Source organism: Pseudophryne corroboree, chromosome 3, assembly GCF_028390025.1.
Source record: "Pseudophryne corroboree isolate aPseCor3 chromosome 3, aPseCor3.hap2, whole genome shotgun sequence".
In the NCBI taxonomy this organism is placed as follows: Eukaryota; Metazoa; Chordata; class Amphibia; order Anura; family Myobatrachidae; genus Pseudophryne; species Pseudophryne corroboree.
The window spans coordinates 426,342,279-426,360,309 of NC_086446.1; the positions used below are offsets into that span (position 1 = coordinate 426,342,279).

Genomic DNA, 18,031 nt, shown 5'->3' on the forward strand with positions numbered 1-18,031 from the left:
TGAAGGATGCATAGTTACCATGTAACAAGCTGTAGTCTGCTCTGCTGACCCAAAGTGCAGTTTATGTAATACGGTATATTAGACATACATTCTTTCCAACTCCTTGCCATGGTGAATCGATTCGGTTGTGCATCAGTGGCCGTGGCCTGGAGCATCAGGTCCCGACTGCAGTGTAAAGCTGGCAGCGGCAGCCAGACAGTCCTGGCACATGGACCGGCTGCTATTGAAAAGAAGTGAGGCCGTACTTTGAATCTGGCGCCGATTGTGTGCCATTCACGGCTCCCGGACTGCCAGCTGATGAGAAGCGGCCACTTGGCAGCTTCTCGTTGGCTGGCGGTCCGCAAGCCGTGATTGGCTCACGCCAGATTTTTAAAAACCCGCCAATTCTTTTGATTGCAATTAGAGGTGACGGAACGCAGTTCCGCGCCGTTCCGGACCAATTTTTTTTTAAAGAAGACAGCTTGATCTGTGTTGGAGGTGTAAATATTGGGGGTAATTCCAAGTTGATCGCAGCAGGATTTTTTTTAGCAGTTGGGCTAAACCATGTGCACTGCAGGGGAGGCAGATATAACATGTGCAGAGAGAGTTAGATTTGGGTGTGGTGTGTTCAATCTGCAATTTAATTTGCAGTGTAAAAATAAAGCAGCTGCACAGAAATAAAATAACCCACCCAAATGTAACTCTCTGCACATGTTATATCTGCCTCCCCTGCAGTGCACATGGTTTTGCCCAACTGCTAAAAAAAATCCTGCTGCGATCAACTTGGAATTACCCCCATTATCAAGTGCACATGCTAAACTGAGGTTTTTCAACAATTATAAAACACCTGACATCTGTATCTCTGTAAATCTCAAGGGGTTCAAAAGTAAGGTGGCAGGCAAACTGGATAGTGACCCGACGGTTCTTGTAATTGGCATTGCACAGATGGAAAGTAACAATAGTTGGCCAAGTCAGAGTTTTGGATTGTGACCGTGGAAAACTAGCAAATATGGGGACCGATTCAAATGTTCCCCCTGCTCCCTCCCGCGATCGCACCTGCCTGCAGCTGTTCTAATGGGCGCAGCAAGTTCTTTTCAGCTCACTACCCCCGGGGGGTAGCAAGCTGAAATGTGCGTAAAGAGAGACCCATTTTGGCACTCAAACAGGTCTTTTCACGCTTGCACCCATTACTTTAGTCGGGTTTAGGTGCTTTGCGCGTTTAAACCCGACTGTAATGGGCGCAATAAGTGGGTGCATTTGAATATCGCCACGCAATCTCCCGTCACTTTAGACGGGAGATAGGTAGTGTGATAACATTTGAATCCCTCCCATGGACTAATGCACAGTTGAAAAATAGCAGTACATAAAGGTATCCAATCTTTTGCTCAACAGTAATAAGATTGACAGTAGGAGGACCACTAATTGTCGGCATGCATTGGGTCAACATGGTCAAAAAGTCAACATGGAAAGGGTCGACACAGCATATGGTCCACATGAGGGTTTTTTTTTTTCAAATTAATTTTTTCACATTCTTCATACTTTACGATTCACATGGACTGTAATTAGGAATAGTAACCTGTGCTGAGCACAGCGGTAGAGGAGCAAGGCACCTTGCCTGAAGCATGGCGAGCAAAGCGAGCCATACGAGGGGACACAGTATACTAATTGGGGTTTCCAGTGGTTGGCCAGAATAAACGACACAAAAAATAATAAAAAAAAAAACATGTCAACCTTTTACTGTGGCGACCGTTTCCATGTTGACCTTTTGGGGTCGACCTTTTCTCTGTTGACCTAATGATCCACACCCATAAACTAATATGGTAAGAATTATAATGAAAGACTACAAGACGTATTGTGAGACTACATGTAAAGAATCAGGAGAGCTATTATGGTAACTTCTTAGGGTAGGAGGCGTCCAAAGTGAAGTCACAATGTAAATACCTGCAAAGGAGTCACTGGGACAAGCACCAACAGCATGACAAAACATTAACTTGGTGAGATGATGTGAAGAAATGTCTCCAGCTTAGCAATAGCCTTAGGAATTGGACCATAGATCCATGTCAAGAACAGCAATCTAACACTAGGACAGAGAATAGTCTGTGTGACCATAGACTCACTTGGGGAGTCAATGTTCCCATTATTGTCTCGGTGCTGCATATGTGTACACAGTTGCTGAGGACTTTGCGATGGTTCTGTTGATTGACGATTTTATCTGGAAGCTTCTCTTGAGATGATTACCAATTCTGTAGCCTAAAAATTTACAGCTGCATAGGCATATGCTTACAAACATGATTTTGGCCCATTGTAAGCTTTGTGGCTTTTTTACCACTTTATGTTCTCATCATCTTGCATGAGTGGTTATAGATAGATCATAGTATATATTTAAAGTAGTGCCTTTATATTTCAGGGATGAAAACTCCTGGAACCTGCAACACTTGGCCGTAAAATAATGTCAGTGAAGTATCATAGCTCTCAGTTCAGCTCATGTTGACATTACAGTGTCAACATTTTGAATGTCGACATTCTAAATGTCAACATATGATTACATACCCACAAAATATACTGAAACAAATTTAAACAATTGCTACTTGGTAAATTTCACCAAAAGACAGCAGGAGTTATCATGCGAGTAAAAGTCCAGCAACAGACAGTAGGGTTCTAACAGCAAATAGAAGTTATTCCAAGCTCAGACTCAGGGCCTGATTCAGATGTGGTTGGAGGGAGCATCACTGCTGCTTACTTGGAAGCAGCAGCAATGCACAGATAATAAGAATTTACTTACCGATAATTCTATTTCTCGGAGTCCGTAGTGGATGCTGGGGTTCCTGAAAGGACCATGGGGGATAGCGGCTCCGCAGGAGACAGGGCACAAAAGTAAAGCTTTCCGATCAGGTGGTGTGCACTGGCTCCTCCCCCTATGACCCTCCTCCAAGCCAGTTAGGTACTGTGCCCGGACGAGCGTACACAATAAGGGAGGAATTTTGAATCCCGGGTAAGACTCATACCAGCCACACCAATCACACCGTACAACTTGTGATCTAAACCCAGTTAACAGTATGATAACAGCGGAGCCTCTGAAAAGATGGCTCACAACAATAATAACCCGATTTTTGTAACTATGTACAAGTATTGCAGATAATCCGCACTTGGGATGGGCGCCCAGCATCCACTACGGACTCCGAGAAATAGAATTATCGGTAAGTAAATTCTTATTTTCTCTATCGTCCTAGTGGATGCTGGGGTTCCTGAAAGGACCATGGGGATTATACCAAAGCTCCCAAACGGGCGGGAGAGTGCGGATGACTCTGCAGCACCGAATGAGAGAACTCCAGGTCCTCCTTAGCCAGGGTATCAAATTTGTAGAATTTAGCAAACGTGTTTGCCCCTGACCAAGTAGCTGCTCGGCAAAGTTGTAAAGCCGAGACCCCTCGGGCAGCCGCCCAAGATGAGCCCACCTTCCTTGTGGAATGGGCATTTACAGATTTTGGCTGTGGCAGGCCTGCCACAGAATGTGCAAGCTGAATTGTATTACACATCCAACTAGTAATAGTCTGCTTAGAAGCAAGAGCACCCAGTTTGTTGGGTGCATACAGGATAACAGCAAGTCAGTTTTCCTGACTCCAGCCGTCCTGGAACATATTTTCAGGGCCCTGACAACATCTAGCAACTTGGAGTCCTCCAAGTCCCTAGTAGGTGCAAGGCACCACAATAAGCTGGTTCAGGTGAAACACTGACACCACCTTAGGGAGAGAACTGGGGACGAGTCCGCAGCTCTGCCCTGTCCGAATGGACAAACAGATATGGGCTTTTTTGAGAAAAAACCACCAATTTGACACTCGCCTGGTCCAGGCCAGGGCCAAGAGCATGGTCACTTTTCATGTGAGATGCTTCAAATCTACAGATTTGACTGGTTTTAAACCAATGTGATTTGAGGAATCCCAGAACTACGTTGAGATCCCACAGTGCCACTGGAGGCACAAAAGGGGGTTGTATATGCAATACTCCCTTGACAAACTTCTGGACTTCAGGAACTGAAGCCAATTCTTTCTGGAAGAAAATCGACAGGGCCGAAATTTGAACCTTAATGGACCCCAATTTGAGGCCCATAGACACTCCTGTTTGCAGGAAATGCAGGAAACGACCGAGTTGAAATTTCTTTGTGGGGCCTTCCTGGCCTCACACCACGTAACATATTTTCGCCACATGTGGTGATAATGTTGTGCGGTCACCTCCTTACTGGCTTTGACCAGGGTAGGAATGACCTCTTCCGGAATGCCTTTTTCCCTTAGGATCCGGCTTTCCACCGCCATGCCGACAAACGCAGCTGCGGTAAGTCTTGGAACAGACATGGTACTTGCTGAAGCAAGTCCCTTCTTAGCGGCAGAGGCCATAAGACCTCTGTAAGCATCTCTTGAAGTTCCGGGTACCAAGTCCTTCTTGGCCAATCCGGAGCCATGAGTATAGTTCTTACTCCTCTACGTCTTATAATTCTCAGCACCTTAGGTATGAGAAGCAGAGGAGGGAACACATACACCGACTGGTACACCCACGGTGTTACCAGAACGTCCACAGCTATTGCCTGAGGGTCTCTTGACCTGGCGCAATACCTGTCCCGTTTTTTGTTCAGACGGGACGCCATCATGTCTACCTTTGGTATTTCCCAACGGTTTACAATCATGTGGAAAAAACTTCCCGATGAAGTTTCCACTCTCCCGGGTGGAGGTCGTGCCTGCTGAGGAAGTCTGCTTCCCAGTTTCCATTCCCGGGATGAAACACTGCTGACAGTGCTATCACATGATTTTCCGCCCAGCGAAAAGTCCTTGCAGTTTTTGCCATTGCCCTCCTGCTTCTTGTGTCGCCCTGTCTGTTTACGTGGGCGACTGCCGTGATGTTTTTCCCACTGGATCAATACCGGCTGACCTTGAAGCAGAGGTCTTGCTAAGCTTAGAGCATTATAAATTTACCCTTAGCTCCAGTATATTTATGTGGAGAAAAGTCTCCAGACTTGATCACACTCCCTGGAAATTTTTATTCCTTGTGTGACTGCTCCCCAGCCTCTCGGGCTGGGCTCCGTGGTCACCAGCATCCAATCCTGAATGCCGAATCTGCGGCCCTCTAGAAGATGAGCACTCTATAACCACCACAGGAGAGACACCCTTGTCCTTGGATATAGGGTTATCCGCTGATGCATCTGAAGATGCGATCCGGGCCATTTGTCCAGCAGATCCCACTGAAAAGTTCTTGCGTGAAATCTGCCGAATGGAATTGCTTCGTAGGAAGCCACCATTTTTACCAGGACCCTTGTGCAATGATGCACTGTTTTTAGGAGGTTCCTGACTAGCTCGGATAACTCCCTGGCTTTCTCTTCCGGGAGAAACACCTTTTTCTGGACTGTGTCCAGAATCATCCCTAGGCACAGCAGACGTGTCGTCGGATCAGCTGCGATTTTGGAATATTTAGAATCCACCCGTGCTGTTGTAGCAGTATCCGAGATAGTGCTACTCCGACCTCCAACTGTTCCCTGGACTATGCCCTTATCAGGAGATCGTCCAAGTAAGGGATACTTAAGACGCCTTTTCTTCGAAGAAGAATCATCATTTCGGCCATTACCTTGGTAAAGACCCGGGGTGCCGTGGACAATCCAAACGGCAGCGTCTGAAACTGATAGTGACAGTTCTGCACCACGAACCTGAGGTACCCTTAGTGAGAAGGGCAAATTTGGGACATAGAGGTAAGCATCCCTGATGTCCCGGGACACTATATAGTCCTCTTCTTCCTGGTTCGTTATCACTGCTCTGAGTGACTCCATCTTGATTTGAACCTTTGTAAGTGTTAAAAAAATTTTTTTTAGAATAAGTCTCACCTAGCCTTCTGGCTTCAGTACCACAATATAGTGTGGAATAATACCCCTTTTCTTGTAGTGGGAGGGGTAATTTAGTTATCACCTGCTGGGAATACAGCTTGTGAATTTTTTCCCATACTGCCTCCTTGTCGGAGGGAGACCTTGGTAAAGCAGACTTCAGGAGCCTGCGAAGGGGAAACGTCCAATCTGTACCCCTGGGATACTACTTGTAGGATCCAGGGGTCCTGTACGGTCTCAGCGCCATGCTGAGAACTTGTCAGAAGCGGTGGAACGCTTCTGTTCCTGGGAATGGGCTGCCTGCTGCAGTCTTCTTCCCTTTCCTCTATCCCTGGGCAGATATGATCTTATAGGGACGAGAGGACTGAGGCTGAAAAGACGGTGTCTTTTTCTGCAGAGATGTGACTTAGGGTAAAAAACTGTGGATTTTCCAGCAGTTGCCGTGGCCACCAGGTCCGATGGACCGACCCCAAATAACTCCTCTTCCTTTATACGGCAATACACCTTTGTGCCGTTTGGAATCTGCATCACCTGACCACTGTCGTGTCCATAACATCTTTTGGCAGTTATGGACATCGCATTTACTCATGATGCCAGAGTGCAAATATCCCTCTGTGCATCTCGCATATATAGAAATGCATCCTTTAAATGCTCTATAGTCAATAAAATACAGTCCCTGTCAAGGGTATCAATATTTTTAGTCAGGGAATCCGACCAAGCCACCCCAGCTCTGCACATCCAGGCTGAGGCGATCGCTGGTCGCAGTATAACACCAGTATGTGTGTATATACTTTTTATGATATTTTTCCAGCCTCCTGTCAGCTGGTCCTTGAGGACGGCCCTATCTATAGACGGTACCGCCACTTGTTTTGATAAGCGTGTGAGCGCCTTATCCACCTTAAGGGGTGTTTCCCAACGCGCCCTAACTTCTGGCGGGAAAGGGTATACCGCCCATAATTTTCTATCGGGGGGAACCCACGCATCATCACACACTTTATTTAATTTATCTGATTCAGGAAAAACTATGGTAGTTTTTTCACATCCCACATAATACCCTCTTTTGTGGTACTTGTAGTATCAGAAATATGTAACACCTCCTTCATTGCCTTTAACGTGTGGCCCTAATAAGGAATACGTTTGTTTATTCACCGTCGACACTGGATTCAGTGTCCCTGTCTGTGTCTGTGTCGACCGACTAAAGTAAACGGGCGTTTTAAAAACCCCTGACGGTGTTTTTGAGACGTCTGGACCGGTACTAATTGTTTGTCGGCCGTCTCATGTCGTCAACCGACCTTGCAGCGTGTTGACATTATCACGTAATTTCCTAAATAAGCCATCCATTCCGGTGTCGACTCCCTAGAGAGTGACATCACCATTACAGGCACTTGCTCCGCCTCCTCACCAACATCGTCCTCCTACATGTCGACACACACGTACCGACACACAGCACACACACAGGGAATGCTCTGATAGAGGACAGGACCCACTAGCCCTTTGGAGAGACAGAGGGAGAGTTTGCCAGCACACACCAAAAACGCTATAATTATATAGGGACAACCTTATATAAGTGTTTTCCCATATAGCATCTTAATATATATAAGCATATCGCCAAATTAGTGCCCCCCCTCTCTGTTTTAACCCTGTTTCTGTAGTGCAGTGCAGGGGAGAGCCTGGGAGCCTTCCCTCCAGCCTTTCTGTGAGGGAAAATGGCGCTGTGTGCTGAGGAGATAGGCCCCGCCCCTTTTTCGGCGGCCTCGTCTCCCGCTCTTAACGGATTCTGGCAGGGGTTAAATATCTCCATATAGCCTCCGGAGGCTATATGTGAGGTATTTTTAGCCAAAATAGGTATTCATTTGCCTCCCAGGGCGCCCCCCTCCCAGCGCCCTGCACCCTCAGTGACTGCCGTGTGAAGTGTGCTGAGAGGAAAATGGCGCACAGCTGCAGTGCTGTGCGCTACCTTTAGAAGACTGAGGAGTCTTCTGCCGCCGATTCTGGACCTCTTCTTACTTCAGCATCTGCAAGGGGGCCGGCGGCGCGGCTCCGGTGACCATCCAGGCTGTACCTGTGATCGTCCCTCTGGAGCTGATGTCCAGTAGCCAAGAAGCCAATCCATCCTGCACGCAGGTGAGTTCACTTCTTCTCCCCTCTGTCCCTCGTTGCAGTGATCCTGTTGCCAGCAGGACTCACTGTAAAGTAAAAAAACCTAAGCTAAACTTTCTCTAAGCAGCTCTTTAGGAGAGCCACCTAGAATTGCACCCTTCTCGGCCGGGCACAAAAATCTAACTGGCTTGGAGGAGGGTCATAGGGGGAGGAGCCAGTGCACACCACCTGATCGGAAAGCTTTACTTTTGTGCCCTGTCTCCTGCGGAGCCGCTATCCCCCATGGTCCTTTCAGGAACCCCAGCATCCACTAGGACGATAGAGAAATGGTAATGCAGCAGGTGGCATCTGGTATATGTAGAAACCACCTGCATGCATTTGTGATCCAGTGCTGCGTCTGAGGACACAGCATCAGATTACTTGCGACTCCATCGGCCAGCTGCGTGACGCATGGGGTCACGCAAGCTGGCCACCTCAGCTCCAACCAAGAGGACAGGAAATTTCTGTCGGAAAATGGAGATCCTGGCCCCAGCACACCCTCAAAATGAAGGTGACATGATGTCATCTATTAGTGATAATGATGCACATTTGGTGAACATACATGCATGGGGAAACATGTCAGGTAAATTAGGTACTAATGGTTTTAAAACAACAATCATGATAATGGTGAGTTACAGCAAGTCAAAATAGATAGCAAGCAAAATATCACATAAGAAAGCTGTCAAACTGGCAAATTACACACCATAAATAAACCTTTTCCTTGGGAAAAGAATGATGGACAGCACAACAAATAAAGTTAAGAAGAAACTTATGTTTAAAGAAAGTGTTGGCGATCACATGACAAAGAGTTCTTTTCCAATGTATTCTGGAGCTAGTGAGACCTCTGCTGGTGAACAAACAGACAAGCAGAAGACAATTTAATAAACTTTAAATAATAGAAACACTTCAGTGCGCAATTAACAGCAGCTAAAAGCCAGAAATTCTCTCCTATGAGGTCTCCTTCACCCCTCACCAAAAGTGCATATAAAGAAATAAATTGGAGAGAACACTTAGCTAGCGCTGTGCTCGTTTTTCTTTCCTTTAGGTTCCCCTTCAATAATATTCTCACAGATTTGATCGCATGTAAGATAATGAAAAAGATTGTATATAGTGAAGTACTGTTTAATACAAAACACATATACACAAATACACATTTAGAATAGGATCAGATTTGACAAAATCCTCTAGGAGGCGTGTAAGATGGGTAATTACCACGATCAGTGGGGACTGTGCACAAACAGTCCCAACAGCGTTTGTGTCCCAAATATGGGTGCTCCGGATCAGCCCACACTTCACACAGATGATAACTGCTGGATCTAGGCAACGACACTCCACTTGTTCAGCGCCTCCACAGGAAAAACCAACGCGTTTCCTCCCCTAGCAGGGGACTTTTTTAAGGTGCAGTCAAGATACTGATCCTTTCCCTCCAACCCTCTATTTAAATATCCATGCCCCAATAGGATTGATCCATCTCAGCCGGACATCGTTATATAATCAAGTCTCTCAATCTTTTTGTTGCTCCTGGCTCTCCGTCTAGTACCAGGAGTGACTTCCGTATACATTGGTTGCCATAGTAACCGAAGTCTCCCCGTTCTAGAATCCCTGTTCAGCCGTCCGGCAGTCACTTCCGCAAATACGGGTTACCATGGTAACCGTGACTTCCTGGCCCACGCGTCGCGTCACTTCTGGTCTTACATCGGGTGAATTAAGTCCAGTGCTTACCAGTAAAGTCCTTATTGGATGGAATGTTCTCAAACCCTTATGATAATCCACTAAAACATTGAACTACTTTTATATTTATATTTTCAAAACACAGAGTCGGCCGGTACGTCACTTGCGGTGACGTCATGACGTCAAAATACACTTCTCTCTCTAAAATACAAAACAAAAATTAATACATATTTCCTGCATAAAAGGATTTGACACTCTCTGAATAATACCAAAAAAGAAGAGGAAAAGACTCGTTTTTTGGGGGGCACTCATTGAAAAATATTGCATAAAATCTAACTTTTATTAATTACCATTAAAAGCTGTTGCCACCAACCAGGACTGGGACAAAAACATACACACATAAATACAAAAATGACAAAACAATAGAAAACAACAAAAAAATGACAAAAAAACCACACCTAGGTTTGCGTGTGGTATGAACACGCCATGGGGAGATATGCCTGACGCAGTCAGGGCCAATATGATAAATACTGACACTAGTTCCTGCAACAGTTAGCCTTAACAGTCCCCTAACAGAAGGAGACAAATAGTGGGCTGGTATAGTCGGCTAACACAGGAAACAGAAACACTGTAGATAGATTTACCAACAATACTTCAGTCTCTTGTAATAAATGCTACTGGCGTAGAGTAAATAAGTAACAATGATGGTTTAGTGTGTGTTCAAACTTCATAGTAAGTGCAGTCTCCCCATAGATTGCATGTCATTGGTTCCTATAAAGAGGTAGTAGCGAAATAATCATAGTATTTATTCAGGATCTAGGATATAAATATCCATAATATAAACAAAAAATAATAATAATCTTGTAAATGTTACAGTGCAAATACTGTTAATTTTCTCAGTGCAGTAAACCAGTAAGCCTTATATTAGTAAATAATTTCTTGGTATCGAGTATCCACTATAAAAAACACCCTGATCCGTATCTCAGGTACAGGCAGGCTATTACTAATTGAAGTTGTCTGGGCAGACGTATCTAGTATGCCTCAAAAACAAGCTGTAGCAAAAAAAAAAAATATATATATATATATATATATCACTATTGCTCTTCATATATATCCATCATTTCAATATGCAGGAATCAATGTAACCAGGGTAAATATCCAATCTATCCTCTGACACATGTGTCATATTGGTGAATTAAAGAGGTGAAGAGCAAATGAGCTGCTGCAGATTGCAGAAAAGGGGAAGAAAAAGGCACTCCTATCATAGATGTAGTGGGGTGGCTACTGTTTACTGTGTGACATGCATTAATACAGTGAATGAGCGTGTCCCATCTGCACCTAAGGGTTAGAAACAGGTAGAATGCTTCTGCTTTTGAAAAGATCACCCACGGGCACCCTGATGTAACAGCGCAGGATGTCCTCTGAGTTCTCCTTGCGACAATGAGAGAGCATTGAAAAAAGGGAGATTTAAAGATACATGTTATCAGTAAGATGAAATAAAGAGCACCAATCCCCTTATGAGTGTATGCTGCTTCCTTGCATGTGTAAATACATTGATGCAAGGTGAGCGGTACCTCTTTTTTGCCTATAGTGCCTGGAAGAAAGTAGTTTGGTAACAGTGCTGGGACCCTAATGGTAGTAACGGTCCTGATGCCGCAGGGTATTGCAGGATCCGTTACCCACCATGTGGACCCGCCGGCTGTCACTCGAATGGAAAGGTACCTAAGATTGCGCGTGGATATCAGGGTGTGTGGTTCCGGCTCTGGCTGCACTGCACTGAGTCTCCTCAGACAGCTGTTTCGCTTTCTGGCTTCCTCAGTGAGACACTGAATAATATTCAGTTGCCTAAACTGCAAGTAAAATAAAAAATATTCAAATGCATAAATATGGAATAAAATACTCAAATGCATAAATATAAAGTAAAAATCGTTGAAAAAGAACCTTCTATCTTATGGGTTAACCAAAGACCCCTTATAAAAACCATTTGACTTCAAAGTCGGAGTTTAACCCCCTTGGCCTAAGTGTCCCCAGTTCGAAAATGGCCTTCATTTCCGCCTGTGCCAATTGGTTGGCTTTGTCACAGCGTCTCCAATGACCTTTTATATGTCGTATCCCACAAAACATTTTTATCGCTCCTACATTACTCTGATGATGTGTTCTAAAATGTTCAGACAATGAGTGGGTTGTCAACCCATTTCTAATGTTTCGTAGATGTTCGCCAATGCGAACTTTCAGAGGTCTTGATGTACGTCCGATATACCAAAGACCACAAATACAACTTATCGCATATACTACATTCGAACTATTGCAGGTGATAAAATCATTTATTTTCCAATTATTTTCATTAATGGAAATTTCAGTAATCTTACTTGTCACTGCTTTAATGCCCCTGCAGCCTATGCACAGGCCACATCTGAAAAAACCTTTGGACTTTACGGTGCCCATCGGTTTTTTGGGGGGTAATGCACTTCTAACTAAAGTGGATTTTAAACTGGGAGCCTTCCTGAATATACATTTAGGTTTGCCCGGTAGTAAATCTCCAATGATTGGGTCTTTTCTTAAAACTCCCCAATAGGTAAGATTACTGAAATTTCCATTAATGAAAATAATTGGAAAATAAACACATCATCAGAGTAATGTAGGAGCGATAAAAATGTTTTGTGGGATACGACATATAAAAGGTCATTGGAGACGCTGTGACAAAGCCAACCAATTGGCACAGGCGGAAATGAAGGCCATTTTCGAACTGGGGACACTTAGGCCAAGGGGGTTAAACTCCGACTTTGAAGTCAAATGGTTTTTATAAGGGGTCTTTAACCCATAAGATAGAAGGTTCTTTTTCAACTATTTTTACTTTATATTTATGCATTTGAGTATTTTATTCCATATTTATGCATTTGAATATTTTTAATTTCTCTATCGTCCTAAGTGGATGCTGGGGTTCCTGAAAGGACCATGGGGAATAGCGGCTCCGCAGGAGACAGGGCACAAAAAAGTAAAGCTTTTACCAGATCAGGTGGTGTGCACTGGCTCCTCCCCCCATGACCCTCCTCCAGACTCCAGTTAGATTTTGTGCCCGAACGAGAAGGGTGCAATCTAGGTGGCTCTCCTAAAGAGCTGCTTAGAGAAAGTTTAGCTTAGGTTTTTTACTTTACAGTGAGTCCTGCTGGCAACAGGATCACTGCAACGAGGGACTTAGGGGAGAAGTAGTGAACTCACCTGCGTGCAGAGTGGATTTGCTGCTTGGCTACTGGACACTAGCTCCAGAGGGACGATCACAGGTACAGCCTGGATGGTCACCGGAGCCGCGCCGCCGGCCCCCTTGCAGACGCTGAAGAGAGAAGAGGTCCAAAATCGGCGGCTGAAGACTCCTGAGTCTTCATAAAGGTAGCGCACAGCACTGCAGCTGTGCGCCATTTTCCTCTCAGCACACTTCACACAACAGTCACTGAGGGTGCAGAGCGCTGGGGGGGGCGCTCTGAGAGGCAAATAAAAACCTTATTAGAGGCAAAAAATACCTCACATATAGCCCACAGAGGCTATATGGAGATATTTAACCCCTGCCTAACTTCAAAAATAGCGGGAGACGAGCCCGCCGAAAAAGGGGCGGGGCCTATCTCCTCAGCACACAGCGCCATTTTCTCTCACAGAAAAGCTGGAGAGAAGGCTCCCAGGCTCTCCCCTGCACTGCACTACAGAAACAGGGTTAAAACAGAGAGGGGGGGCACTGATTTTGGCGATATTGTATATATATATAAAAGATGCTATAAGGGAGAAACACTTATATAAGGTTGTCCCTATATAATTATAGCGTTTTTGGTGTGTGCTGGCAGACTCTCCCTCTGTCTCCCCAAAGGGCTAGTGGGTCCTGTCCTCTGTCAGAGCATTCCCGGTGTGTGTGCTGTGTGTCGGTACGTGTGTGTCGACATGTATGAGGACGATGTTGGTGAGGAGGCGGAGAAATTGCCTGTAATGGTGATGTCACTCTCTAGGGAGTCGACACCGGAATGGATGGCTTATTTAGAGAATTACGTGAGAATGTCAACACGCTGCAAGGTCGGTTGACGACATGAGACGGCCGACAATCTATTAGGACCGGTCCAGGCGTCTCAGAAACACCGTCAGGGGTTTTAAAAACGCCCATTTACCTCAGTCGGTCGACACAGACACAGACACGGACACTGAATACAGTGTCGACGGTGAATAAACAAACGTATTTCTCATTAGGGCCACACGTTAAGGGCAATGAAGGAGGTGTTACGTGTTTCTGATACTACAAGTACCACAAGAAAGGGTATTATGTGGGAGTGAAAAAACTACCTGTAGTTTTTCCTGAATCAGATAAAATAAAATGAAGTGTGTGATGATGCGTAGGGTTACCCCGATAGCAAATATTGGCGTTATACCCTTTCCCGCCAGAAATTAGGGTACGTTGGGAAACACCCCTTAGGGTGATAAGGCGCTCACACGCTTATCAAGTGGCGTTACCGTCTCCAGATACGGCCGCCCTCAAGGAGCCAGCTGATAGGAAGCTGGAAAAATATCCTAAAAAGTATATACACACATACGGTGGTTATACTGCGACCAGCGATCGCCATCAGCCTGGAGATGCAGTGCTGGGTTGGCTTGGTCGGATTCCCTGACTGAAAATATTTTATTCATGTAGAGCATTTAATAGGATGCATTCTATATATATGTATGTGAGATGCACAGAGGGATATTTGCTCTCTGGCATCAAGATAAGTGCGTTGTCCATATCTCCCAGAAGATGTCAGGGACACGACAGTGGTCAGGTGATACAGATCCCATACGGCAGATGGAAGTATTGCTGTATAAAGGGAAGGAGTTATTTGGGGGTCGGTCCATCGGACCTGGGGACCACAGCAACAGCTGGGAAATCCAACCTTTTTTACCCCAAGTTACATCTCAGCTAAAAAAGACACCGTCTTTTCAGCCTCAATCTTTCCTTTCCCATGAGGGCATGCAGGCAAAAGGCCAGTCATATCTGCCCAGACATAGAGGTAAGGGAAGTAGACTGCAGCAGGCAGCCCTTTCCCAGGAAAAGAAGCCCTCCACCGCGTCTGCCAAGTCCTCAGCATGACGCTGGGGCCGTGCAAGCGGACTCAAGGTGGGGGGGTAGTCTCAAGAGTCTCAGGGCGCAGTGGGATCACTCGCAAGTTGACCCCTAGATCGTACGAGTATTATCCCAGGGGTAAAGATTGGAGAGTCGAGACATCTTCTCCTCGCAGGTTCCTGAAGTCTGCTTTACCAACGGCTCCCTCCGACAGGGAGGCAGCATTGGAAACAATTCACAAGCTGTATATCCAGCAGGTGATAATCAAAGTACCCCTCCTACGACAAGGAAAAGGGTATTATTTTTCCACACTATATTGTGGTACTGAAGCCAGACGGCTTGGTGACACATAGTCTAAATCTAAAATGTTTTGAACACTTACATAAAAGGTTCAAATCGAGATAAAGTCACTCAGAGCAGTGATAGCGAACCGGAAAAAAGGGGACTATATGGTGTCCCTGGACATCAAGGATTACCTCCATGTCCAAATTTTGTCCTTCTCATCAAGGGTACCTCTGGTTCGTGGTACAGAACTGTCAATATCAGTTTCAGACGATGCCGTTTGAATTATCCACGGCACCCCGGGCCTTTTTACCAAGGTAATGGCCGAAAAGATGTTTCTTCAAAGAAAAAAGGCATCTAAATTATCCCTTACTTGCACGACCTAAAAAGGGCAAGTTCCAGAGAACAGTTGGAGGTCGGAAGAGCACTATCTAAAGTAGTTCTTCGACGGCACGACTGGATTCTAAATATTCCAAGAATCGCAGCTGTTTTCCGACGATACGTCTGCTGTTCCTAGGGATGATTCTGGACACGGTTCAGAAAAAGGTTTTTCTTCCCGAGGAAAAAGCCAAGGAGTTATCCGACCTGTCAGGAACCTCCTAAAACCAGGAAAGGTGTCTGTACATCAATGCACAAGAGTCCTGGGAAAAATGGTGGCTTTTTACGAAGCAATTCCATTCGGCAGATTCCATGCAAGAATTTTCCAAAGGGATCTGTTGGACAAATGGTCAGGGTCGCATCCTCAGATGCACCTGCGAATAACCCTGTCGCCAAGGACAAGGGTATATCTTCTGTGGTGGTTGCAAAAGGCTCATCTATTGGAGGGCCGCAGATTCGGCATACAGGATTTGATCCTGGTGACCACGGACGCCAGCCTGAGAGGTTGGGGAGCAGTCACACAAGGAAGAAACTTCCAGGGGGTATGGACGAACCTGGAAAAGTCTCTTCACATAAACATTCTGGTACTAAGAGCAATCTAAAATGCTCTAAGCCAGGCGGAACCACTCCTGCAAGGAAAACCGGTGTTGATTCAGTCGGACAACATCACGGCGGTCGCCCATGTAAACAGACAGGGCGGCACAAGAAGCAGGAGTGCAATGGCAGAAGCTGCCAAGATTCTTCGCTGGGCGGAGAATCACGTAATAGCACTGTCAGCAGTGTTCTTCCGGGGCGTGGACAACTGGGAAGCAGACTTCCTCAGCAGACACGATATTCACCCGGGAGAGGGGGGTCTTCATCCAGAAGTCTTCCACATGCTAATAAACTGTTGGGAAAGACCAATGGTAGACATGATGGCGTCTCGCCTCAACAAGAAACTGGACAAGTATTGCGCCAGGTCAAGAGATCCACAGGCAATAGCTGTGGACGCACTGGTAACACCTTGGGTGTACAAATCAGTATATGTGTTTCCTCCTCTGCCTCTCATACCAAAGGTATTGAAGATTATACGGTGAGGAGGAGTAAGAACAATACTAGTGGCTCCGGATTGGCCAAGAAGGACTTGGTACCCGGAACTTCAAGAGTTGGTCACGGACGACCCGTGCCCTCTACTTCTGAGAAGGGACCTGCTACAACAGGGTCCCTGTCTCTTTCAAGACTTACCGCGGCTGCGTTTGACGGCATGGCGGTTGAACGCCAGATCCTAAAAGGGAAAGGCATTCCAGAAGAAGTCATTCCTACCTTGATTAAGGCAAGGAAGGAAGTCACCGCGAAACATTATCACCGCATTTGGCGAAAATATGTCGCGTGGTGCGAGGATCGGAGTGTTCCGACGGAGGAATTTCAACTGGGTCGTTTCCTACATTTCCTACAATCAGGATTGTCTATGGGTCTCAAATTGAGATCTATTAAGGTTCAAATTTCGGCCCTGTCAATATTCTTCCAAAAAGAATGGGCCTCAGTTCCTGAGGTACAGACTTTTGTTAAAGGAGTACTGCATATACAGCCTCCTGTGGTGCCTCCGGTGGCACCGTGGGATCTAAATGTAGTTTTAGATTTCCTCAAATCCCATTGGTTTGAACCATTAAAAAAGGTGGATTTTAAATATCTCACATGGAAAGTGACTATGTTACTGGCCCTGGCTTCCGCCAGGAGAGTATCTGAATTGGCGGCTTTATCTTATAAAAGCCCTTATCTAATCTTCCATTCGGATAGGGCAGAACTGAGGACTCGTCCGCATTTTCTCCCTAAGGTGGTATCAGCGTTTCACCTGAACCAACCTATTGTGGTGCCTGCGGCCACTGGCGACTTGGAGGACTCCAAGTTGTTGGACGTTGTCAGAGCCTTAAAAATATACATTTCAAGGACGGCTGAAGTCAGAAAATCTGACTCGCTGTTGATACTATATGCACCCAACAAGTTGGGTGCCCCTGCTTCTAAGCAGACGATTGCTCGTTGGATTTGTAACACAATTCAACTTGCTCATTCTGTGGCAGGCCTGCCACAGCCTAAATCTGTTAAGGCCCATTCCACAAGGAAGGTGGGCTCATCTTGGGCGGCTGCCCGAGGGGTCTCGGCATTACAATTCTGCCGAGCAGCTACGTGGTCGGGGGAAAACACGTTTGTAAAATTCTACAAATTTGATACCCTGGCAAAAGAGGACTTGGAATTCTCTCATTCGGTGCTGCAGAGTCATCCGCACTCTCCCGCCCGTTTGGGAGCTTTGGTATAATCCCCATGGTCCTTTCAGGAACCCCAGCATCCACTTAGGACGATAGAGAAAATAAGAATTTACTTACCGATAATTCTATTTCTCGGAGTCCGTAGTGGATGCTGGGCGCCCATCCCAAGTGCGGATTATCTGCAATACTGTACATAGTTATTGTTAACAAATTCGGGTTATATTGTTAAGGAGCCATCTTTAAGAGGCTCTTTCTGTTATCATACTGTTAACTGGGTTTAGATCACAAGTTGTACGGTGTGATTGGTGTGGCTGGTATGAGTCTTACCCGGGATTCAAATTGCCTCCCTTATTGTGTACGCTCGTCCGGGCACAGTACCTAACTGGAGTCTGGAGGAGGGTCATG

The 18,031-nt window shown here is 45.8% G+C and overlaps 1 protein-coding gene and 1 long non-coding RNA gene across 3 annotated transcripts in view; one reads left to right on the forward strand and one right to left on the reverse strand.

Annotated features, from left to right (window-relative positions):
* SRSF6 (serine and arginine rich splicing factor 6) overlaps positions 1-267 on the reverse strand; it is a 38,930-nt gene extending 38,663 nt beyond the window's left edge. The window contains exon 1 of one of the 2 annotated variants that reach the window (XM_063960304.1): positions 19-267. In XM_063960304.1, coding sequence (XP_063816374.1) covers positions 19-155 — 137 coding nt within the window. In that variant the 5' untranslated portion in view covers positions 156-267. The remainder of the gene's footprint in view (positions 1-18) is intronic. The other variant, XM_063960306.1, reaches the window with a different exon arrangement.
* LOC135055822 (uncharacterized) overlaps positions 1-18,031 on the forward strand; it is a 118,388-nt gene that overhangs the window by 293 nt on the left and 100,064 nt on the right. The window lies entirely within an intron of this gene.